The sequence below is a fragment of the Motacilla alba genome, chromosome 17 (assembly GCF_015832195.1).
Source record: "Motacilla alba alba isolate MOTALB_02 chromosome 17, Motacilla_alba_V1.0_pri, whole genome shotgun sequence".
NCBI lineage: Eukaryota > Metazoa > Chordata > Aves > Passeriformes > Motacillidae > Motacilla > Motacilla alba.
In genome coordinates this window covers 6280380-6301266 of record NC_052032.1, presented here as the reverse complement: position 1 = coordinate 6301266, position 20887 = coordinate 6280380, and the positions used below count along the sequence as shown (strand labels likewise).

General features: G+C 44.4%; 1 protein-coding gene and 1 long non-coding RNA gene across 3 annotated transcripts in view; one reads left to right on the top strand and one right to left on the bottom strand.

Annotated features, from left to right (window-relative positions):
- The first annotated feature begins 2190 nt into the window (after positions 1 to 2190).
- On the top strand, positions 2191 to 9732 carry LOC119708991. Its single transcript, XR_005259267.1, has 2 exons — positions 2191 to 3136; positions 3480 to 9732. It is a non-coding gene; the product is annotated as an uncharacterized LOC119708991 (long non-coding RNA).
- A 974-nt stretch (positions 9733 to 10706) lies between these two features.
- GPR107 (G protein-coupled receptor 107) overlaps positions 10707 to 20887 on the bottom strand; it is a 32760-nt gene continuing 22579 nt past the window's right edge. For both annotated transcript variants that reach the window (XM_038156123.1, XM_038156124.1), the window contains 4 exons: positions 18877 to 18926; positions 18064 to 18147; positions 17131 to 17255; positions 10707 to 10967 (listed from right to left, as the gene is read on the bottom strand). In XM_038156123.1, the coding sequence (XP_038012051.1) occupies positions 10871 to 10967; positions 17131 to 17255; positions 18064 to 18147; positions 18877 to 18926 (356 nt within the window). In that variant the 3' untranslated portion in view covers positions 10707 to 10870. The remainder of the gene's footprint in view (positions 10968 to 17130; positions 17256 to 18063; positions 18148 to 18876; positions 18927 to 20887) is intronic.

Genomic DNA, 20887 nt, shown 5'->3' with positions numbered 1-20887 from the left:
ATGCTCCAAAACCAACAGACCACATGAGCGAGGCATCTGTGGCTGGAGACACCAGCCTGGCAGTGAACTCACGGCACGGAGCACACACAGCCTGTAGTTCGTGCTTATTTTGTGGAAAAGCCAAGTTTTGCTCAGAGTTTTCTTGTGCCAAAGCAGGAGTGGGTCAGCAGGGGAGTGGTGAAGCATCAGAGCCTGGAATAGGGAAGGAACATACACACAGAGGAGATTAATTATATCAACTACAAAAATAGTTGCTATTTTAAGGTTAATGCTTGAGTGATGTGACTCAGTCAGAAAAAGAGCCAAAGGAATTATTGGCATCAGTGCTGGCTGCTCCCCCAGACAAGCCACGGTCACCGCTGGCACAGAGAGCCACCAAAATAGCTGCTTTTCCAGAGGGTTTGAACAAAAAAATGCCATTCGAGTGACTTCAACATCCTGGTGCAACAACCACAAGCACAGGAATGCATCAGCTCGTCCCGGGGACACCCTCGGCTTCCCAGGCATCACCCGCATCTCGGATTACAACCATTTTACATGCGGATGATCTCAAGGCTGTGAGCAGCGTTCCACGGGACTCCACAGCTTCCAGCTCACCAACCAGGGTGTTCCTGAAGCTGTTTTGTGCTTGACAAGATGCGAGTGAGCTGCTCTTGCTTCGCCCCTGGTATCCCTGCAGGTCACAGCAAGCACCCAGTGCTGGCATTTACCAACTGCTTTGATAGCTGGGCTATATATGACTAAATAAGAAAGCCCTCAAAAATCAAGATTTATAACCCCAAATGCTCCAAGATTCAGACTGCAGCATCTAATGGCTATCACTGCCATAAATTAATTCTATCACACAGCATTTTAATGCCAATACATCACATGGCTGCAGAGAAACGCAACAGACACAAAACACTTCAGGTTTTTGGGGAAAGTGGCAGCAGGAATGGTGCCCTGCAGGCTCTTTCCCCAGGAAATGGAAGTGTGGATATTGAAATGATGGCCAAATGCAGCGGAAGGTCTGGAAATCAAACTGTGCCAGGGCTGCACGTACAGCTGTCGCTCGAGTCTGACACGCAGCCGGCACACTCAGCGTTACAATTTGCTACGCTATTAATTTCTCTGTTAAATTCTAGTTTATTTTTTAAAGCCTGTATTCTCTTTACAGCCTCTGGGGCTGTAATTGTTATGCTAATGCAGGAACCCGGGAAGGGTGGCTGTGGTGAACTCATCAGCTGTTCTCCCGTTGCCTGCAGTTCGCAGGCAGCCCTGGGCTGAGACAAAGCCAAGCAGGAGGAGGTTTTGTGGATCTTCCTTCGATCTTCCTTCGTGGCACATCACAAATCCCGGCTGGCAAGTGGGAAATCACCCTTGTTCTGCTCCTGCCGTCCTCGTCCTGCAGAGCTCAGCCCAGCCACCTTGAGCCAAGGCTTGATTCCAGACAGACTGAAAATAAAAGGCTCCTTGTAAGGACAACCGAGGAGCGCTGTGCACTTTGTCTGGGTGAGATAAGATCGCAGTCACAGTAGCATTTTGCAGCAAAGACTCCCGGCAGCATCCAGCGGCACCCTCAGGGCTGGAAAAGGGGTTGGAGAAGCTGTTCTCCACATTGCTCTCCACCCACTGCAGGTGACTTGAGCACTGCTCACCAGGGCTGCTGCCAAGCTTCGGCAGGGGGTTTCAATAACAAACCCCACATCTGTGACAGAAGCGTCCTTAAATCTGAAAGAGATTTGGAGCAGAACAGAGCTTTTGAAAATTATACATATTTATAAGAACCTTCAAAATAAAGGGAAGTCACGTGGCTTCCAGCTCTTCTGTGATCCTGCCCAGATGTTTGCTCGGAAGGCAGCTCAGTGTCTGTTCAGTGCTGAGCTCTGAGCCTGCAGAGGGCACAGGGGATGTGTGGTGGTGGGCTTCACAGCACAAACCAGACAGAAATCAGCCTCTTGATTACTCATGAAGCCTACATTGGCTCATCAGCCCCTTGGTGCCCAGGGTCTGTCTGCTGAGGACATCTGGAGGCTGGGGCAGCTGGTGCTGACCTGCTCTGGTTTTAACACAAGGCTCTTGAGCAAGCTTTGTAAGCAAACTGTGCAGTCAGCAGTGATGTCTGCCCACCCAAATCCTACCCTGCAATCGTTAAAACCAAACCAAACCAAACCAAACCAAACCAAACCAAACCACAACAATCCCCCAAAACATTCAAACATACAAAAAAAAAATCAATCTGATCGACTTGTACCTATTCTTCAAATTTTGTTGCTGTTTAAGAGTTTGAATTGTTGCCTCCCATAAGGCTGCTCTGATTCATGGCAACACTCAGGCATTGTGTGCTTGGTAAATCCCAGCAGATATTTCCACTCAGATTTTGCAGCAACAGTTAAAACCCTGACTGACTCAGAATATAGATTAGGGCACACACCAACCAGCTTCATTTCAACGTGTTCCTCCTATGGAGCAGCTCACTCAAGGCATCTGTGAGGTTTAACAGTAAAACTAAAACGACCCCCCAAACCAGGAATTATGCATGCAATATATTTCCCACTGAGATAAGCAAATGGAAATTGGCTGAGCCAGGCATTTCATCCAGCTCACAGCTGACAAGGGGTCATTCCCTGCAGTGTATTTAGCAATGATTTGTCCAGCCTAGTGTTGATTATCTAAAACAACACAGAACTGCCTCCATTTCTCCAGGGAGATTGTTTGCAGCCAAGCTCATTGGCAAAAGGCTTCTCCTAACATCTTGTTTTCCTCAGCCTTCAGCCACACCAATTCCAAACCCATTTCTGTGGGTTACCCCCATGCAGCCATTTTGTACTGAGCTACATCTTGGCTTTCTTTAATCATCACTTAGTCAGACTTACAGCTTTAATTCTTGTAATCTTCTGCCATTGCCCAATTCTTTCCTCTCAGTCACAGCAGCTGTTCTTTTGTAGCCCCTCCAATTTGGCTACTGCCTCCTGGTATAGATCTAGCCCAACATGAACAAGTTTGGCTTCTCCCAGGAGAGGCAGATCAATACCTTCACAGCTGTGCTGGGTGGAGGATTCCTTCCAGCTTCACAGAGCTCCTGCAGAACAAAGATCCTGAGCAGTTCAGGGAAGAAGCAGCTGGAGCACTGACAGGGACTCTTCCACACCTGCAGGTAAGCAGTGGGTGCAATCTCAGGGAGAAGCTGGTGATGGGATACTGGGGGATATTGTGCCCCTTTACCCAAATGACTCAGGACTGAAGGCATGTAGAAGATCTGCACCCCAGAGCAATGTCCTCAGGGACTAAAATCTCCTAAACTTATTGCTACACGTTCAGGTAACCCATGTTCTAACTGCTCCTTTCATCAAGGATGCTCTTGCCAAGCTCAGCACAATCATCCCAAGAGGGAGCAGTAAAGGGAATTTCACACTGCCCCTTCCATTTCAATCCTCACCTATTCCACCTGCCACCCCTGTAACAACCTCACCTCACATGCCTTATTTGTTTTTTTTCAGGAATACAAGAGCCATCTCGGGTATTGTGTCTCAGCCACCCCACAGAAAATATCCCACAGGGGAGAAGAGCCACAACAAAGCAGTGTCACCCCCAGTTACCATTTTCCATGGATGAGAGGGGAGAAAAGGAAGGGATGATGTGCACTTTTTACTAAAGACAGAAGAAAGCCCTTGTCTCCTTACCAAGGGCCCCAATATCAGGATCAGCTGTGCCAATAACAAGCTGTGTTATTACCTCTGCTGTACAAAGCAATTTGGTTTTTATTGACCACTCACTATACAGGGCACTACAACACTCTCCCCTCATTAGAGCCTGTCAGTCAGAAGGCAAAAGAAGGCAAAAGCAGATTTAAGGAGAAGGCAGCTCTTTGCAGTCATGAAGATAACCTTGCTCGAGCAAAAGCATTGACAGCAGGCAGGCAGGACTGCAATGAGGAGCTGCAAATGATCAGGCAGCTGGGAATGGCAGACAATGGAAGAAAAACCTTGGTGCAGGTAGAACAATTTACCTCCCCTGTACAGGAAAACACCTACAAAATTACATCCAAACGCAGAACAGCGAGGAAAGTTTTGTTAGCTGTGGTTTTGTTTCTTCTGCTCCCTCTGTAAGTCTGCCAGATGACCTTTGCTTGCAATAGACTTCAAATACTGGGAGCTCTTCTTTGTGTCTCCTTGGAGAAAATGGTCAGGAATCAATATTTCCACTGATCATTTCATTTGGTCTCCTTCTCAAGTGAGTGTTCCCACAATTCAATCCCACCTCAGCCACTCCACCTTTAACATTTCACCTTTCCTTACTGGCTGAGTGCAGGCAACTCTGGGTTTGAGTCTCAGCTGCTGTGAGGGAATGCCAAGGGGGAATGTTTTAAGGCCAAACACATAACAGACAGAATATGCAGAGGATGTTCCGTTTGGAGAAAACTGCATTCAAGAGATTTAGGCCACTCCAGTGCAACAACCAGCAACCACCTGCATCAGGAAAGTTTGTTCTAACCTAAAGTAAGGTACAGTAAGGAAATCCAAATTCCAAGTACTTTTTATAATTTAGCTCCCTGGGAAAACACCACCCACCCAGAGGCTTGAGGCAATGCAGAACTGGCTGCTTGGGAGGTGCAGGGTGGAGAAGAGAGGCTATTTCTGGCATTACCCCTCAGTGGTAGGATGAGAACCACAGGCTGAACTGTAAGAAACATCTTGAAGCCTGGAATTTCGTGCTGAAGGACATATGCTTTTGAGGGATGGGGGATTATCAGGAAGAACACTTCACAGGAATGCTGTGCCCTCCTCATCCCTGCCAACCCAACCCGTTTGCAGAATTGAAACGCAAGGTTAGATCCCAGCACCTCAGGAAGAGCACAACTACAGATGTCCCAAATCACCATCAGTCTAACTTCAAATAGATCAAGGACTTGCCCCTCTGAGATAGCGTGGCCAGAATTACTTTAAAAGTAACCTTCTATCCTTAATTTGTATCTGGACACCAAGGTTCAGAGCATCAGCTCCTCGTCTGCCCTCGCTGGCAAGCTGACAGCAGAGAACACACAGACCACAGGGCTGGGGAGCAGCAACAAGCCCAGATGATCCCGAATTCCTGCCTGCCTGAGACTGCAGGAGACACAGGGCTGGGAGAAACAATTTTGTTCAAGACCCAGTCCACAAACACTGCCTAAGTTCAGCTTACAAACCTAAAAGAGCAGCTGGGCACATACAAGCACAGCTCCAGCACCTGGAGCTCAAGAAAAGGCACCTCAGTGAACCTCGCTGGGTCACTGACAGGAAAACTTTTCCCTTCAACAGAAGTTTCCCACCAGAGTTTTGTGATTTGGCCCTGAATCCATGACGCAGATGTTGATGGCTGGAAACAGAAGCTGAGCAGAGGAAAATGCAGACTTTGGGAACAATGGGTCAGCTTGGCTGCTTGGGAGTTCAGAAGGAGAAAATGAGATGCATTAAAAACTTCTTTCTGGTCAATCTTTATTTTACACATTTGCATCACAGCAGGGAAACCAAGTTACACAGACTGTCCTGACTTGTCTCTACCTTGCTTCTCTTCAAACGCTGTTTGCTGTTCTTTTAATAAAGTTTAAAAAAATACTGAAAAAAATTCATTTTTACATCTGAACAGGAACTGAAGAATAGGATATTTACAGGTCACCAAAACCCCAGGAACTGGACCTTGCTGTACACAGAAAAGTCTTTTTTAGTTCTTCTGGAGGTAATTTACTGAATGAATTCAAAGCTACATTGTACAAGGTGCCCTAAAGCTGCTTAATGACACAAGAGGATTTAGAATTAATTATTAATAGTTTCTAAAGGGCAAGGGAAGCTATTTAGACCCATACTCTGTTTTGACAGAGCAGGTACCAGCTCCACTGGCTGCAGGATGAAGTGCTTCCGATGATGTCGAGGTCGGACTCTACTTTAGTACACAGAGAGCAGAACACTGAGTGAAATCCCACAGGGAAATATTTATTTAGAATTGTCCTTTCTAGAGGATTGCTGCAGTCAAAACATAAATGGGTTCTTGAGCCAGTCAGCCTAAAAGGAGTGACTCTATTCTCAGCCACTTTCTTCCTACACCACTCAACACCCGAGTATTGATATTTTCCTACATCCTGTTCCAGCCACTTGGGAGCACAGATCATGTGCAGCTCTCACTGGATCACTGCTATATCCAGGCAAGACACTACAAAGGGAAATGCACAGCTTCCCAGTATTGCCAAGGAAAAGTGATTAATCAGCCCAAAAGTATTGTATCCAGCAGCTACAAAAAAAAAAGAAGCCAAATTAATTCAATTTAGAACAACGTTTTACAGCATATCAGCCCCAGGGAACACAAAGAAACATTGGTCAAGTGTCTCTAGGCAGCACCACCTCAGCTTTCATGAAACATTGAGGCTACTGACACCACACACAAGGTCACAGTTTCAGTGTGAGTCCCACTATGTTCAAACCTCACTGCACCTCCCACTCCTGCAGACCACAGCTCCTCACTCTTGGTACACAAGTGAAAAATGGGGATGTGCTCTATAAGTGAAGCAGAGATCACAACAGAGGAGCTATAAAACATCTTCTTTAAAGTGACAGCAATCTGTTAGCTAGCATGACAGGTCAAATTGAAGGAGACAAACCAAGTAGGCTAAAGGAAGAAAGATTTCCTTCCCTCTCCTTAATGGCTAAAGAACTCCAGTTCCCAGAGCTCAATAGAGCCTACAATACCCAGTATTTGCTTCAAATTGGGCAGTTTTCAAACTAACAACAAAATCACCTCCCTTCTCATCAATTTGATTGTCAGTGGCTCAACTGCTTTTGTCTAAGAGGAACACAAAGTAAGGAAAAAAGACTTAACACAAAAATCTTCTACAGGACTTGCACCAGATGTGCACGCTGGAGTGATCAGAACTTGGCCTTTCATGGCCAGAAGGAATGCTACAGTGCTCAAGGACACATGGTGGATGCACACTCATGCCAGAGAGAGTCCACTCAGCTTAGAAAAAATACATCTTCCACATTACGAGCTCCAGACAAAATGCTGCAATGCAGCAAATTTTTACAACATGCTCTCCCAGGGCATGCCAGCATGGCAATGCAGGAGCAGGGCACTGAGCTGGAGGGAAACACTGAACAATGCACTGCACACATCACAACACGCCCAGTTAGACGGCAACATGAAAGAGCATCTGAACAGGACAGCATGTGGCTTCTTCAACTCCAACTGCTCCACTCGGAGCAGGCAGCAGCACCGTTCCACATGACCCCATTATGTCTTGCTTTCTTTTAGTATGTCTCTTGATGAACCATCAAGGAAAACATTTTCCAGCCCGAAGAATGCAAGAGGCTGGCAGATGCACTGCAAGGAGGCTTCCTCTGGAAGACAGCCTGCTGAGCAGCCACGGCAGGAAGGAGTGCAGCAGTGCCATGTGCATGTCAGCATCCACAGGGATTTACTGGGGCATAACCTGCATTACAAGTGAAGACTGAGCCAATCTCATTTTTGTCTGCAGAGGGGACCGAGCGCTCGGCTGCAGCAGCATATGGGAAAGCATTCAAACTGTTTATTACCATTGCAGCAGACCTGCTGTTCCAGGACTCCTGTCACTGCTGCTGGGTACTGCTGGTGATTGCTCCAGCTCCTCACTTCAGTAAAAGCAGCGACAGGGAAGCAAAGCTGCACACTCCTAAACGATCTGTAATCCGCAACAGCTCCTCTCTTCCCTCCCTGTGAGAGGCAGAGCTTCCTACCAGGTAAGCAGCCATCGTGAAAGGCAAGCACTGATTATCCTGCCCGGGGAGCTCCAAGTGCTGCACTCCACTAGCCCTGGAGTCGTGCAGTGCCACTGATGCAGCTGTGGGTTTGCCTGGGAAGGAGGGGAGGGAGTAGTCCTGTCTTTGATGCTTTGCAGTGCAGCACTTGCTGTGCTGGAGAGAAGCACAACTGCAGCCATCCCCTCCACTCTGCAACTTCCCAGCTGCCACCTATCCATCACATCCATCAAGACAGACTTTCGGTCCTGGTCCAAGGAATTGCACCAGAGAAAATTCATTTTGGAAATGGCCACAATAAGAATCTTTTGGGTTTTGACTTGTCCGTGACTGATTTTCCTTCCTAATGCTCAGGTCTGACCATTTCCTGCTGCTTGGTATCCTGTGTAGAACACCAGAAGCTGACTCTGGAGCTGACTGCTGAAGCTCAGGGCTGAACTTGGAAAAAGCTCTTGTAAAAAAAATGGACTTCCAGAACACTGCTGTGGCTTTTCATGCCAAGACAAAAAGAAATGACCCATTTTTTGGCCTTTGACTGGTGAGCCAGGAACTTGGCAGATAAACCCACACCATATGCAACTTTAGAAAAAAAGTGCATATTAAAAAAAAAAAAAAGAAACCTGAGACTAAGGTAACAGCACTTGCCAAATTGTCAGGTCCACTGATGCTGAGGTATGGAATAAGCAGCTGTTTGGAAGCAGCTCAGCATTCCCTGGGATCACAGCACAGCCCTGGTGGTTCTGGGTGAAATGCCACACCTCTGACAATTTCACATCTCATTCACAAAAGGATTAACAGGCTCTAGAATAGCATTGCCCAGATGCACTTTGTTCCTGACAGCACAACCTTATCCCTTACATACCTCAGTGCCAACACACTTCAAGTCTTCAGTGGGCTTCTCTGAACAAACTTTACAGCCTGTCTGAGCAGCCCTTTGGATGCAGGGAGTGACAAGGGACAGAGTAACTACAGAGGATGAGTTTTCCTGGTATTGCATTTAAATGTAAGAGCTGGGACTGCTTGTGTTTGTTTCTGGTCCAATTTCTCACACTTCAGGTTAAATATGTAGATTTCTTCCTCCAGAAGGCCCAAAAGTCACCAAACAGCCTTTTTATGGTACAGGATCTCTCCTCACTAAAACTGTCTCACTGCAAGGCAATGACAGCAAAGCAGAATCACTGCTGTGACTGCTGTGAAGTTACAGCTGAGGAGGAAATCAGAAGAGGATTCTGCAGCCAGAGACAAATGCTCTTCTTCTTGTGCTTTATGTGAAGAGAAAGCAGTTCCAGGTATCAAACCAGGTAGATTTGTTTCTACCACCTCCACGGGGCATAGAGCCAACACCTGGGAAAAGAAGTGGCAATGGGGGCAAGGGATGCTGCTCCTCAAACAGCAAGGCTTGCTACAGACAGCTCACCAAGAGCTCCACAACCCCTGCTCAGGAGTGAGGAAGTGGTTCAAGATTCTGGAGGAAATCCTCCTTCTCAGCTTGAATAAAATAAATTTTAGGTTAACAGTCCTTTAATCAGGTGTGGCCAGAAATGTAGTCCTTCCAAAAAACCAATTCCTGAACGAGTCTGTAAGCGATGCTGGCACATCCAGAGCTCTGCTGATGCCTCTCCCTGACAGAAGCATTTGGCTCCACAGCACCACATGTCAATGTCTCTGCATGAATATTAAGGCTTCAGTGGGTCAGTGACTTACAGCTGATTTATTTTTGTTAAAGCTAATCCTCATTCCACCAGTGAGCCACTTCCATCCTCCCCCAAATGAGCACCCATTTTCACTACTACAGCTCTGGACACCAACTGCCCTACTGACAACCCCAGGGACTGCAGAGAAAAACATATGTGGCATTTTGGAGTGTGTCTGTAAAGACTCCACTGCAAGTCTGCAGCTAACAGTCAAGGATTCCATATTCCCCTGCATCAAGGTTCTGGTCATAATCTTCTCCTCTCCTGACCAAAAGAAAAAAAAAAAAAAAAAAAAAAAGACTGGGAGTTACAGTTGCCTGGTTTTGGTGGCAATACTACTTTGAGCAGTTCAGCTCCCCTCAAACAGCAGTGTTATTAATCCTACACAGCCAGAGAGGTACAAGTAGCCATCCAGAGAGGCCCAGTAACTCAGGGTAACTGTGAACCAGAGATTTATGCTGCAGTAAAATGGCTAGACAGATTTCCACTGGAGAGTCTGGTACTGTTTATACTGTGCCAGAAAGGAGTGACTTTTGAAATACCTTGAAAATATTTTATGAAGCAAACCAATGTGCTCTGGGTCACAGCCTGAAAGTAAACATTTAGGCAGACCCCTAAAAAGCAAGCATCAGTCTTACACCTCTTGTGTACTTCTTGTCAGGTGGGGGTGAGCCAAGAGCAACTCCATGGACAGTGGACAATGTACATAAATAATTATTGCACTATGGGTTTTAATGGAGTGCTTTAATGGAGAATAGTCACTCATTTCCTGTATAGCAACACATCTGAAAACCTGACACATTCAGGTGGACACCTGCAGGGATAAGACAAGAAGATACTTATCACCTTTCACACTTGCATGAGCAGTGGCAGAAGTCATCTGATCCAATACCCGTTCAGTCTCTCAAATAACTGCAGTTGTTCCTATCCATTTGTTTTGCAATGTTCCATCCAAGCCAAAAGGAGTTTATAAAAAGAAAAAAAAAATACTTACATGTCTTTATCTTCTTTTCCCACCTTCTGACAGGCTTTGCAAGTCCCAGCATTCATGTTACAAAGCAAGTGTGTGTGTGTGTGTATATATATGAGCATTATATAAAATATATTCTTTACATACACACTGAAGACCCCTCTTCACATTAGTATTACACATTCTGAGGAACACAACAATTCAGAATAAAGAACCGATCCAGAAAGGGGGGAAAAAAAGCTACCCAAAATCCCTAGGAAAGCTTCACGCTCCTTGCCGGTACCAGGAGATCCCATTTTCTTATGATCAAAGGAATAGTTATATTTCTGCACTGCTTTGCTCTCCCTAGACACACCCCACTCTGCAGTTTCAGTGGTGGGGAGTGCAAGTTGCTCCCTTTCCACTGAGAGTAATATTAATAAATTAAAAAAGTTTCTCTGAAAGTGCTGCCTTAGTCCAGTCCATCATGCTGTGTTTTCCCATTCGCCCTGAGGCTCTGCTGAACCATTCACCACCTTCTTGACTTTCTTCATGCCCTCCATTACTCCTGAAGTGGTCACCCTAGAAGAGAAGGGAGAAGCATCAGACCTTGAACTGTAAAATCCATTTCAGCAACAGCTCACACCTATCAAACAACACTTCTCACAGTGCTTTACCCACACTGAGCAGTTCCCATGTTTGATCTCTTGCACCACCCTGACACAGCACAGATGGGAGTTGGAAGCACAGCCACTGTCCTTGAGCACCTCAAGGCCCTTCCCATCTATCACTAAACTAAAGCAGCAAGTAATATTGGCTCATACTTCAGAAAAAAAAAAGCTATCGGGGGTTAAAACAGTTAAACCAGGTGTTTATTTGCTAAATTTGAGCAGTTCACTTAAAACCTCCCATTTACTGTGCAGCTGACCACCTTTACTTCTGTGACTTTCTTCTGCATTTTAATAGGTACAACATATTACACAGACACACAGTGGACAGTGCCCCAGATGAACCTCATTAGCTTAATGCACACCAGCTCCTCCTAATAGCAAAACGAGCAGCAACAAAACAGAAAGGAGAAGTTATCCTCTTATACCATCCAAGTCTGGATTTGTCATGGCAATCTGACCATTGAACTACAAAGCCTCACAATACCACTCAAGACGAGGCAGACTGAACTGTTTATCCAGGCAGAACAGCTCCATTCCTCTTGGAGCTGCCTTGGCTCTCCAACAGCTCTTCAGCCCAGCAGCTTTTCTCTGCTGCTACACCAAACAGGCAATTTGGATGCACAACACATTTCCTTTATTCTTTTGCACAGTGTGATTCTCATTCCACACAGGTATTTTTTTTCCCCACAAACATGCTACAAAGGTTATTTTGGATGCTGAAGGTAAGAGTGCCAATAGCTCAATGCATTCCCAAGGGATGCCTGGCAGCATACACAGACCTGTCCTGTTCAAAGCTGCCCCTGATGGTCTGTGAGCACCTTCACCTGCTGTTTACCATGTCAGAGTGCTGTATTTGATCAGAGCTGCTAACAACACCTCCACAGCATCACCCCAAGAGGAGAAGTCACCTTCAGATCACATTCCTCTTCCCTTAGCTCCACGTTACATCCCAGCTTCTGTTCATGTACTGTAAAAATAATTTAGCCTGCTGTGTTCAGTGACATGCCAGCAGTGGCCACAGTGGGATCATCACTGGTTCTCACTTCAGAGTGGCCCTAGATGAGCTTGGCCTTAGTAGGAAATGGTCACAAGAGTACAAATCAAGTAACTTTTTTCCCTACTAAAGTAAAAAAGGCAAGTACATAGAAAAGTAAGCAGGCTGCTTAAAGGAGAAAGATGGAATTACTAAACAATAAACATTTCTTAGAAGAGATCAAACTAATCAGTACAGAGGCATGCAGATCTTTTAAGTTCCCCCTGTTGCCAAAGGTTTCCCACAGCCAGATAGGAAAAAAATCTGGAGAAACATAAGCTAGACAAAACCAAAGTAGATGGATAACTAATTGGAAAAGTATGCATTGAAATTTACTTAATGGTTTCCTGTCAAAAATGTAAGAACACTGAGTGTGGTTCCAGAGAGGCCTGTCCCGGGTTCACTTCTACTCAGTATTTTCAGTAATTGCCTGGGTAATGGAATAGAGAACTTGCTTATTAAATCTGCACAAGACACTAACAGTTACATACTGGAGAACAAGACTAGAATGCAGAAAGATTCTGGCAAATTGAAGTAATAGTCTGAAAAGTATAGGAGGATGCAGCAAGACAGCTACCAAGTTTACTCTTCAGAAATAATCAACTTCATAATTACAGAATGAGGAGCTAAGTATCCATTCCTCAGGGAGGAGCTGAAGATTGCCATGAACTACAAAGCAGAAATGAGCACCTCACACAGCAATGCAGCAGCAGAGACACTGCGATATAGAAAGAGGTTTTTCACATGTGTGACACCAAAGCAGTCCCAACACTTGACTCACAGCTGGGCAGATCCCACCTGGCACACAGCCTAGATCCCAGCACTGCACCCTAATGCCATCAGAGAGCCCCTGCACACCAAGGTGGGGACAGAAGTAATGCAAGGTTACAGCTGGGAGGGAACGATGCACTTCCCGTGTTTATGGGACAGTTACACACTGAAAGTGCAGGCAGGCCAAGTCACATCCTGTACTACCAGAGAGGCCATTTACTGTCCTCCCTCAGTAACAGCAAATAGGTGGAAGAGACTGCTGTGTGGATTCTCCAAGAGTGAAGGTTAAATCCCATCTGAAGGGATTGTTCTTGTCTCATGACAAGTGCATGAAGTAGCTCAAGTCCCTCCTTTTCTCAGATTGTTCAGGTACAACAAGCAATTCCTCTCACTCCTAAAATCAGTCCAGTCATCACATGTTAGTGCCCAATAAAATAAGGGTAGCAGCTCTAAGTCCAAGCACACTGAAATCCTCATTGCCCTCAGCACTTCAGCTCTGACCAGCAATACAGCAGGGAAATGTTCCTCACCTGCAGTCTGCTGAACTGCATTTCCAGCCCACAAATCAGCAGCAGTTAAAATGCAACAAATCCTTCTCACTGAACCATCCCTCTCCAGAGAGCATTTCTGTGCCTGCCAGAGGGATATCTGTCACAAATGAGGCAGAGAAGGAGTTCCCCAAGCACTCCATCACACAGTGGTACGTGCTGCAGAGATTTCACAGGGTTTATTTTTCTCCTGCACTGTATCCAAGGTATCATGGAATGGCTAAACATTGAGAAGTACCTCCAGCTCTCCACAGTGCTGAATTTCAATGTCTTTTCTCCTATTTATTTGTTTTATAGTCCAAGAAGAAACACTGCAATACTGGTAGCAGGCAGCCCTTGCAAGCTATTGCAAACTGGAGTGAAAACTGATCAGCCATAGAGCAAAAAAGCTGATCTCTGCAAGCAAAAGATGTGTTAGGTGAAGAAAATCACTGCAATGGAGAGCACCATGAATCAGTCTGCCATGAAGCACAACCTGAGAGAAAGCAGAGAAAAACAACCAAGCAAGTCATCAAATCTCAGCACAGAAAAAGCTGACTCGTGACAGAGAGAAACTCCAGATCCCAAGGCATAAGCAAAGATCAGTGTTACCACAACAGTTCCCTGTGTTGAGGCTGTTTTGGGTGTTAAGGAGAAGCAAAGTCTCCACGCACTGAGTAAGATGGATTTACCAACTTGAGAACAAAACCATTAATGGTTTCTTCTCCTGCAGTCTCTCCTCCAGTGGAAATATCTTAACCTTCCCTGAATGCATGAACATCATTCTCAACCAAGACCCATTAAAGAGCATTTCCATATCCAGCATCTAAAGCCAGCTTACCAAGCTAATGAAATCAAAAAAAACCAACCAAAACAACAAAAAATTCTTCCTTTCCCCTTCCTCACCCCCACCTCATCCTCTGTACTGTTCATACTTTTGTGTTCATGCCCCAGAAATGGCATTAGGACTGGAAGCCTGACAGCTCTTTCTGCCAAGTGTGGCTGCACCTTTTCAAGCAGGGGACTTTAATCTAACAAACTGTCAGCGACGAGCCCACGTACTGACAGAGCTCAAGAGGCTGCCCAGCACAGAATACACAGAAAGCCACTTTGCTGATGATGAATGGCTATTGAACCTGCTTGAAAAAGGACAGACAGGTCCTTAGCTCAGCTTTAGTCACACTCTCCTCCCTGCCAGGACAGCTTCTGTGGAGCCTGGAATAACTGAAGAGATTCCAGCAAAGGCTGTGGATCCTTCCCCCAAGCCAGAGTTATCTTTGCTGTTCTTGATTTATATTTCATTCCTCGGAGTCACAAAGACTTACAAAGAGAGGATTTGTGCCTTGTGTTGCTTCTGTGCAGACACCTAATTTGCAGATTTTTCTTGATACTTCCCAGATTTCCAATGTCCTTAACAATATTTGCATTTACTGCCAGACTGAGAATTGTATCATTTAGAATGCATGAAAACAGACCCAAACTGGAGAGCTGCACTGAAAATGTCCTTTTCTATTTCATGGAAGACAAGAAAGCCTGGAAAAGAGGTTTGATAACCTCACAGCTTTCCCCTCACAGAAATGTTGAGTCTAAAGGAACTGAATGCTTTCTGTTTTAGAGAAACCAGATTTTAAACAAAAACCCTCTGGAAGAGGAAAATAACAATAAAACTGACGTAGCAGAACACCATGAAGCTTGCAGGTTTTAGGTTTCTGCCACAGCCTGTAAAGACAAGTGGGTATTTACCACATGAAAGACAAAACACTCATGCAGTGGTTAGTCAGGACACTGACAATATTGAGTCACCTGCTCTAATAAACCCAGGTATGTTTTCCCCCCACAGAACGACATTTAATATTTATGAAGACAAAAACAGGACCAGAAAGACCAAATCAATGAGAAATTTCATACACATCCATTGCAGTGCTTCACCTGTCTCAGAATGTGCACAAACTCTGTTTTTCAAGTATCTACAAACATAACCTTCCTGATGGAGCTGGGGAAGGGAGAAGCAGGCACAGATTATACCCTGCCAAGTGCCCAAATGGAAAAAAAAATTCTGGTGAATCAGATCAGAAAATTCAAGCAAGGCTAAGAGGAACAACCCACAAGGCACAACAATGAAAACTCCCAAAGCAAAGAGCAAAATGCCTTACTAGGAAAAGGCTTACAAGGCATTCTTACAAGGAATTGAGTTTTCAGCAATGTCTACCTCATGATGAGATGTAAATCACTGAATTACTTCATTAAACTTTCTCCAGCTCATTTTTGGCAGATTCTCCTAAATTTAGCAACTTCTCAATAGACTAAAATCACTGTATTTGAAAGGTGTCCTATTATTAGTCCTAGCAAAACCCCCACAAGCAAAAATTCATTAAGCACGTAATACAAAGCTGAAATTTGCTCTAACAGGCAAAAAGGGAAAAAAGCTTGTATTGGTACAATCACAAATCCTTCCAGTTCACACAGTGACTTCCTGATGTGAATGCTTTTTTACCAAACAGCTTCCAAACTGAGGCCAATTTCTTACATAAACCATTGAAACACATGTAAGTGATAGTGATTTTAAGGTCACTACCCACTAGTTGGATTCTACTTGCAAAAATGACAGATTTTCTAGACCCAAAGCAAAAATAGCTAAGCATTTAAAAAGATCTTTGTTACTAGCTATATTTCTGAGAAGTTAAACTCCTTACATGACATTTCAGTCTGGATTCTATGATTCAAACCTTCTTGTAGCAGTTTTCAAATAAGATTAATTTCTTTTTCAGCTAACTATGACAGCAAGCACATTTGGACCTTTTTTTTTTTGCCTCTGTAATAAAAACAGTGTTGATTTATTTCACCCAGGTAAAGGAGATTTGCCAAACTGGAAAAACTCTTAGGGAACAGGCTTCTGAGCCTGTACAAGAATTGCAATTATGCATCAAACCTGTAACTACCAAAGGATTAGGTTAGCTCTGCTCCTACTGAGGCAGCAGACTCCAGGGCATGTAAAGCTGTATCCAACACTCCTGGCAGGCTGAATTTCTTAGGGCATTTTTAATTACACATTTAAAAATGCCACTCAATTTTTTAAGTCCTCAGCAAACCACTGCAAAGAAAATGACAGGGACTTAAGCCTGAGCCCTGCTGTGTAATTTTTCCAGACTAGCTCAGGTCCTGAAGCATTTGTGGTGCCTCGTGGTTTCACAGCAGGGAATAAACCAGGGAAGATATTGATAAAAATCCATCTCCTTGGCTCAGTGTTGCTTAAAATAAATTTTTGCAAAGCCACATGCTGAACACCAAGGCAGAAGGAACTTTACACCCTGTTCATCTATTTACTATTGTATTATTTTTATACATTTATTATTATTTAGGTTCTGCAGATTGGTGGGTCATTTTTGTTATTCACTTGGGTTTTTTTAAATATGAAGCATTAACAATGAACTGTAAAATTCATTCATGTTCCATATCAAAATTAAAATGAAAAGCTTTTTTACTTCACATTTTCACAGGCATCTTTTTGCCCCATGAAAAGCTTCACCAGCTTTTTCCACACTACTGCAATATCCAGGTCAGAGGCTCCTGTGCACACCACAAATCTCTTTACACACACCAATGCAGACACCTCCTCTTTAAACGTGGGCAGATCCTCATCTTTGTCACAGAAGGATTTACAAAGATTAAAGTAAACTGCTTTTAAACACTCCTTTTCTCAAATCAAATGAAGAGGTAAATCAAAGGGGAAGAGGGGTTCTTACACAGCTTCCATCTCCAAGTCATCCTCCTCGTCTTGAGAGAGCTGTAGGTAAGGGTTGTCTGATGCTGGACGGAACTTGTACCCAGTGAGCACAAAGAACATCAGTGTGGCCATTTCATCCAGCAGCTGCAAGTGAAAACACAAGACTGAGATTGAGGTTCAGCCCTGCTATGCTCTGTGGTCACGAAACATTGCTCCTCATTCATAAGGTTCAAGGTTTAATGGCCAAGAGGCCTGGGCCACAACATAAATAAAATAATTCCTGTCTGGTTGTCATTAATCCCAGGCTATAGGCTGTCAAATCCTTTGTTCTTTCAGTTTTCCCTGTCACTTTAAATAGAGTTACAGTTCTGTCCATCTCTCCAGAGCTTTCAAAGAACTATGGCAAGACTTGGCTTTTAAATGGTGGGGGAAGGAATCATCCCTACGTTGCTTCGTTTTTTTCAACAGTTAATGTATTCCAAGGACTCCCTGCACAGTTAACCTGGATTATGTGTTAAGAAACCAAGTATTTAGAAGTCCATAGGCAAAAGAAGCCTGTAGATGGAAGAGCAAAAGCCTATTTCCCTGGCTCCCTCGGGCTTCAATTACATAGAGCAAACCTGACTAATTTTTTTCTCCTTTGCATGTTCTTGATTAATTTCCTTCAGACATTTTTAAATTGAAACATTGAAAAATCAATAATGCAATTACTTTCAGACATCTCATGTATAATCCAGCAGCCTTGCTGGACAAACATAAAACCAAGAATACATTTTTTCACCTTAAGCACATCAGTTATAAAATCAAGAGGAGGCAGGGTACTGCACTCTGCTTTGAGATGTTTTAGTACAACATGAGGAACATTTCATGGAATTTTGTTGTGCAGTTATATTTAAAGAATAATAGAGAAAAACATCAAGAAATTTATGTATTTTCCTTTGCTGGCAAATACCTGGTACAGCCATTTCCACTGGAATGGAACAGTAATCTTTATGAGAATTGCAATGATCCGTGTGAAGTAAATGTAACACACAATCTGGGAAGGAAAAGGAGAAAGCATGAGAACAACAGCACCATTCCTTATAGAACCTTCTTACCCCAGAGAAACAGCTCAAGCAATTCCCAGACAACTCATTATGTCAGACTAGCCTTATTCTGCTCCTCAACAGCAGGGAAGATACAGGCTGAGGGCTCTACTGCTTGTTCAACATCCAATAACTCAAACTATTGGTAACATGCTCAAGTTACAGCAGGAAATGCTTTAAGTATTACAATTTCATAGAATTTCAAGAATCACAATTGTAATTTATTACTCTTGCCACTCAGGAGAGCCTGAAATGAGGCCGTTGGAAATCATTAAGAAGGCTGTGTTCTCCTGGGAAACGTACTCATGGCTCCCACTGACTTAATCAGGAACTGCACACATGCATCTCCAGGCACCATTTGGTCCCAAGTTTAATTTTTAGCAAGTTTACAGTATGTTATTCAAGCCCATCAATTCAACTGGCAGCTCAAGCTGTCTCCAGAGGAAATCAGGAAGCATTACAAATAGCTGGAATTTAAAGAGAGACAGAAGGATATAACCATTAGGAGAAAAAAGGAAGTTGCTTTTAGGATTGCAAGCCAGTTGACCAAGATGCCAAAGCACAGTGCCAAGAGCCTCTACCACATCCACCAGCTGCAGTAGTTTCCTACAAGTATTCCATCAAAAGCTTTGAACAGCTTCCAAGTTCCCCACGTGCACGTGTGCAGGTGTTTTACTTACCATGACATAGTAATGTCTGAAGAGCTTCAGCTTTGCTAGGTTAATGGCAGCTATCAAGAGAACACAAAAGTCCATCAGAAAATTGTTAACATCAGACAATTTCTTTTGATGCCCGTCTGCAGGGCAGGCAAGTGGTCAAAACCAGGACTCAGGTAATCCCAGGCTAGAAGGATTTGTACTGAGGAGTGCCAGCCTGGCATGTCCACACACAGGATAACTCCCAGGCTGGGGTGAATTCACTCAAAAATGAAACTGAGATTGCTTTTGCACTAAATTTTATATGCACACACACTGCATTCTATAATGCATTCTGTAATTCTTCCTCTACCTGTGTAGAGCCAACGACATACTGTCACTCTCTCCTGCCAAAAGAACCTCTTCACCTGACACTGCAGCCTAGAAAATTCCTGTCTTTTCTAGAGCCCTCCCTGACCTGCTCCATGCCTATAGCTGAGCTGAGCAACTTGCAAGTAATCACAGCTCTGGGAACCACTGCACCTTGCTGGACAGCAGCCCGAGCACTTGAAAACCTAAGCAAGGTCCTCTGTCATGGCTCAGGCAGGAAATCATCCCCAGCAGTTCCCCAAATGTGCCAGCCCAGGCCCCGGGGCAAACCTGCCCTTATTGCACACATCACATCAGCTGGAGAGCAGGGAGAGCATGTGAACCAGCTGAGGTCAACAACAGATGGAGCAGCTGTCAGCTCTGCTCTGAGAGTCAGCTTTTAGATGTGCAGCAGGATTGCAAACACAGGCCACTGATGCTTTTGTGACAACACGAGAGGCAAAGAGTCCAAGGTCTGTTGACAGCATACAGAGATGCAGTTCAGAGCCAATGAACATGAGCTGCCAGTTAAAAAATACTGCCACATATTTACTGGTATTCTCTCCAAGTCCTTATGATGCATTTATCAGATGTGGAAGTGCAATACATCGAGCTGAAGTTCACCTGCACCCCCTCACAGAACTCACCCACTGCAATGATTTATAAAAGGCTGCATATATTTGCATGTAAGGTCTTCCAGGTTCACAAGACAGCAAAATACAGATGAGGGAGAGGAGAGCTAATAGTTCCCTAAGAATGCTTCACCTCCTCTGATGAAAACAAAGCAGCTTTTCTTCTGCAAAGGAAGTGTCAAATGCACCACTGCAAATAAATTCCTGTAGGTTCCCACTACAGAAACTACAGTGAAGACAACCAGCATTCTGTTATAAAACTACTTTTATAATCTAAAGATCAAGAGTCCCTTTCTAGTTTACCTTTCGTGTTCCTGTGGTACTACTGAAAGCTACAGACACCTCAAGCCAGATACAAACCCTCCTCCAGCAGACACACCACAAGAGCAGCAACCTGACCAACACGAGGCATGAACTGACTGATGCTCTGAAGTTAAAAGCTTTTCCTAATAGAGTTGGTGAAAGATGAAAGCATGTAAATATGCATGATAAGTGCAGTGAATTGTGAAGCAGGAAAGCAATATCATCCTATTTAAAGAAGAGCTGCATTAAGTGTGACCATGCAGATCTTGTGATTTCCCACACACCGGTTTGCACACAGAAGGATCTATTTTGAACTCAACACGTCCAACTTCAAGAACTGCCACCAGTTGGTGCACTGACAGGCCAGGAGAATTACCAGGCTTTGTAGTTGAAGGAACACCAACTCAACAGCTGCGATTCAAACTGCCAGTCTATCAGTGCTTTACAGTCAACACCAGTGAGCTGGGGAGTCATTTCTGCTGGATTCATGCACTGCATAGGATGAAAGGACAGCAAAGCCAAAGATCTGACTGCCAAACAAAGTGTCATAATTCCACCTCTCCCAGTCAGAGATGGGGCACAGCTCAACACCTCAGCTATTCATCATGATAATCAATAGCAAAGAGTCATAAATTGGTACATTCACACATCCAGAATGTCTGAGCATGGGAAGGAAGGGCAAGGAGAAGAAAAAAAGACAGCCACCAGCAAGGAGAAAGGCTAAGGAGGCACCTGTGGAAGCTGACTTGCTC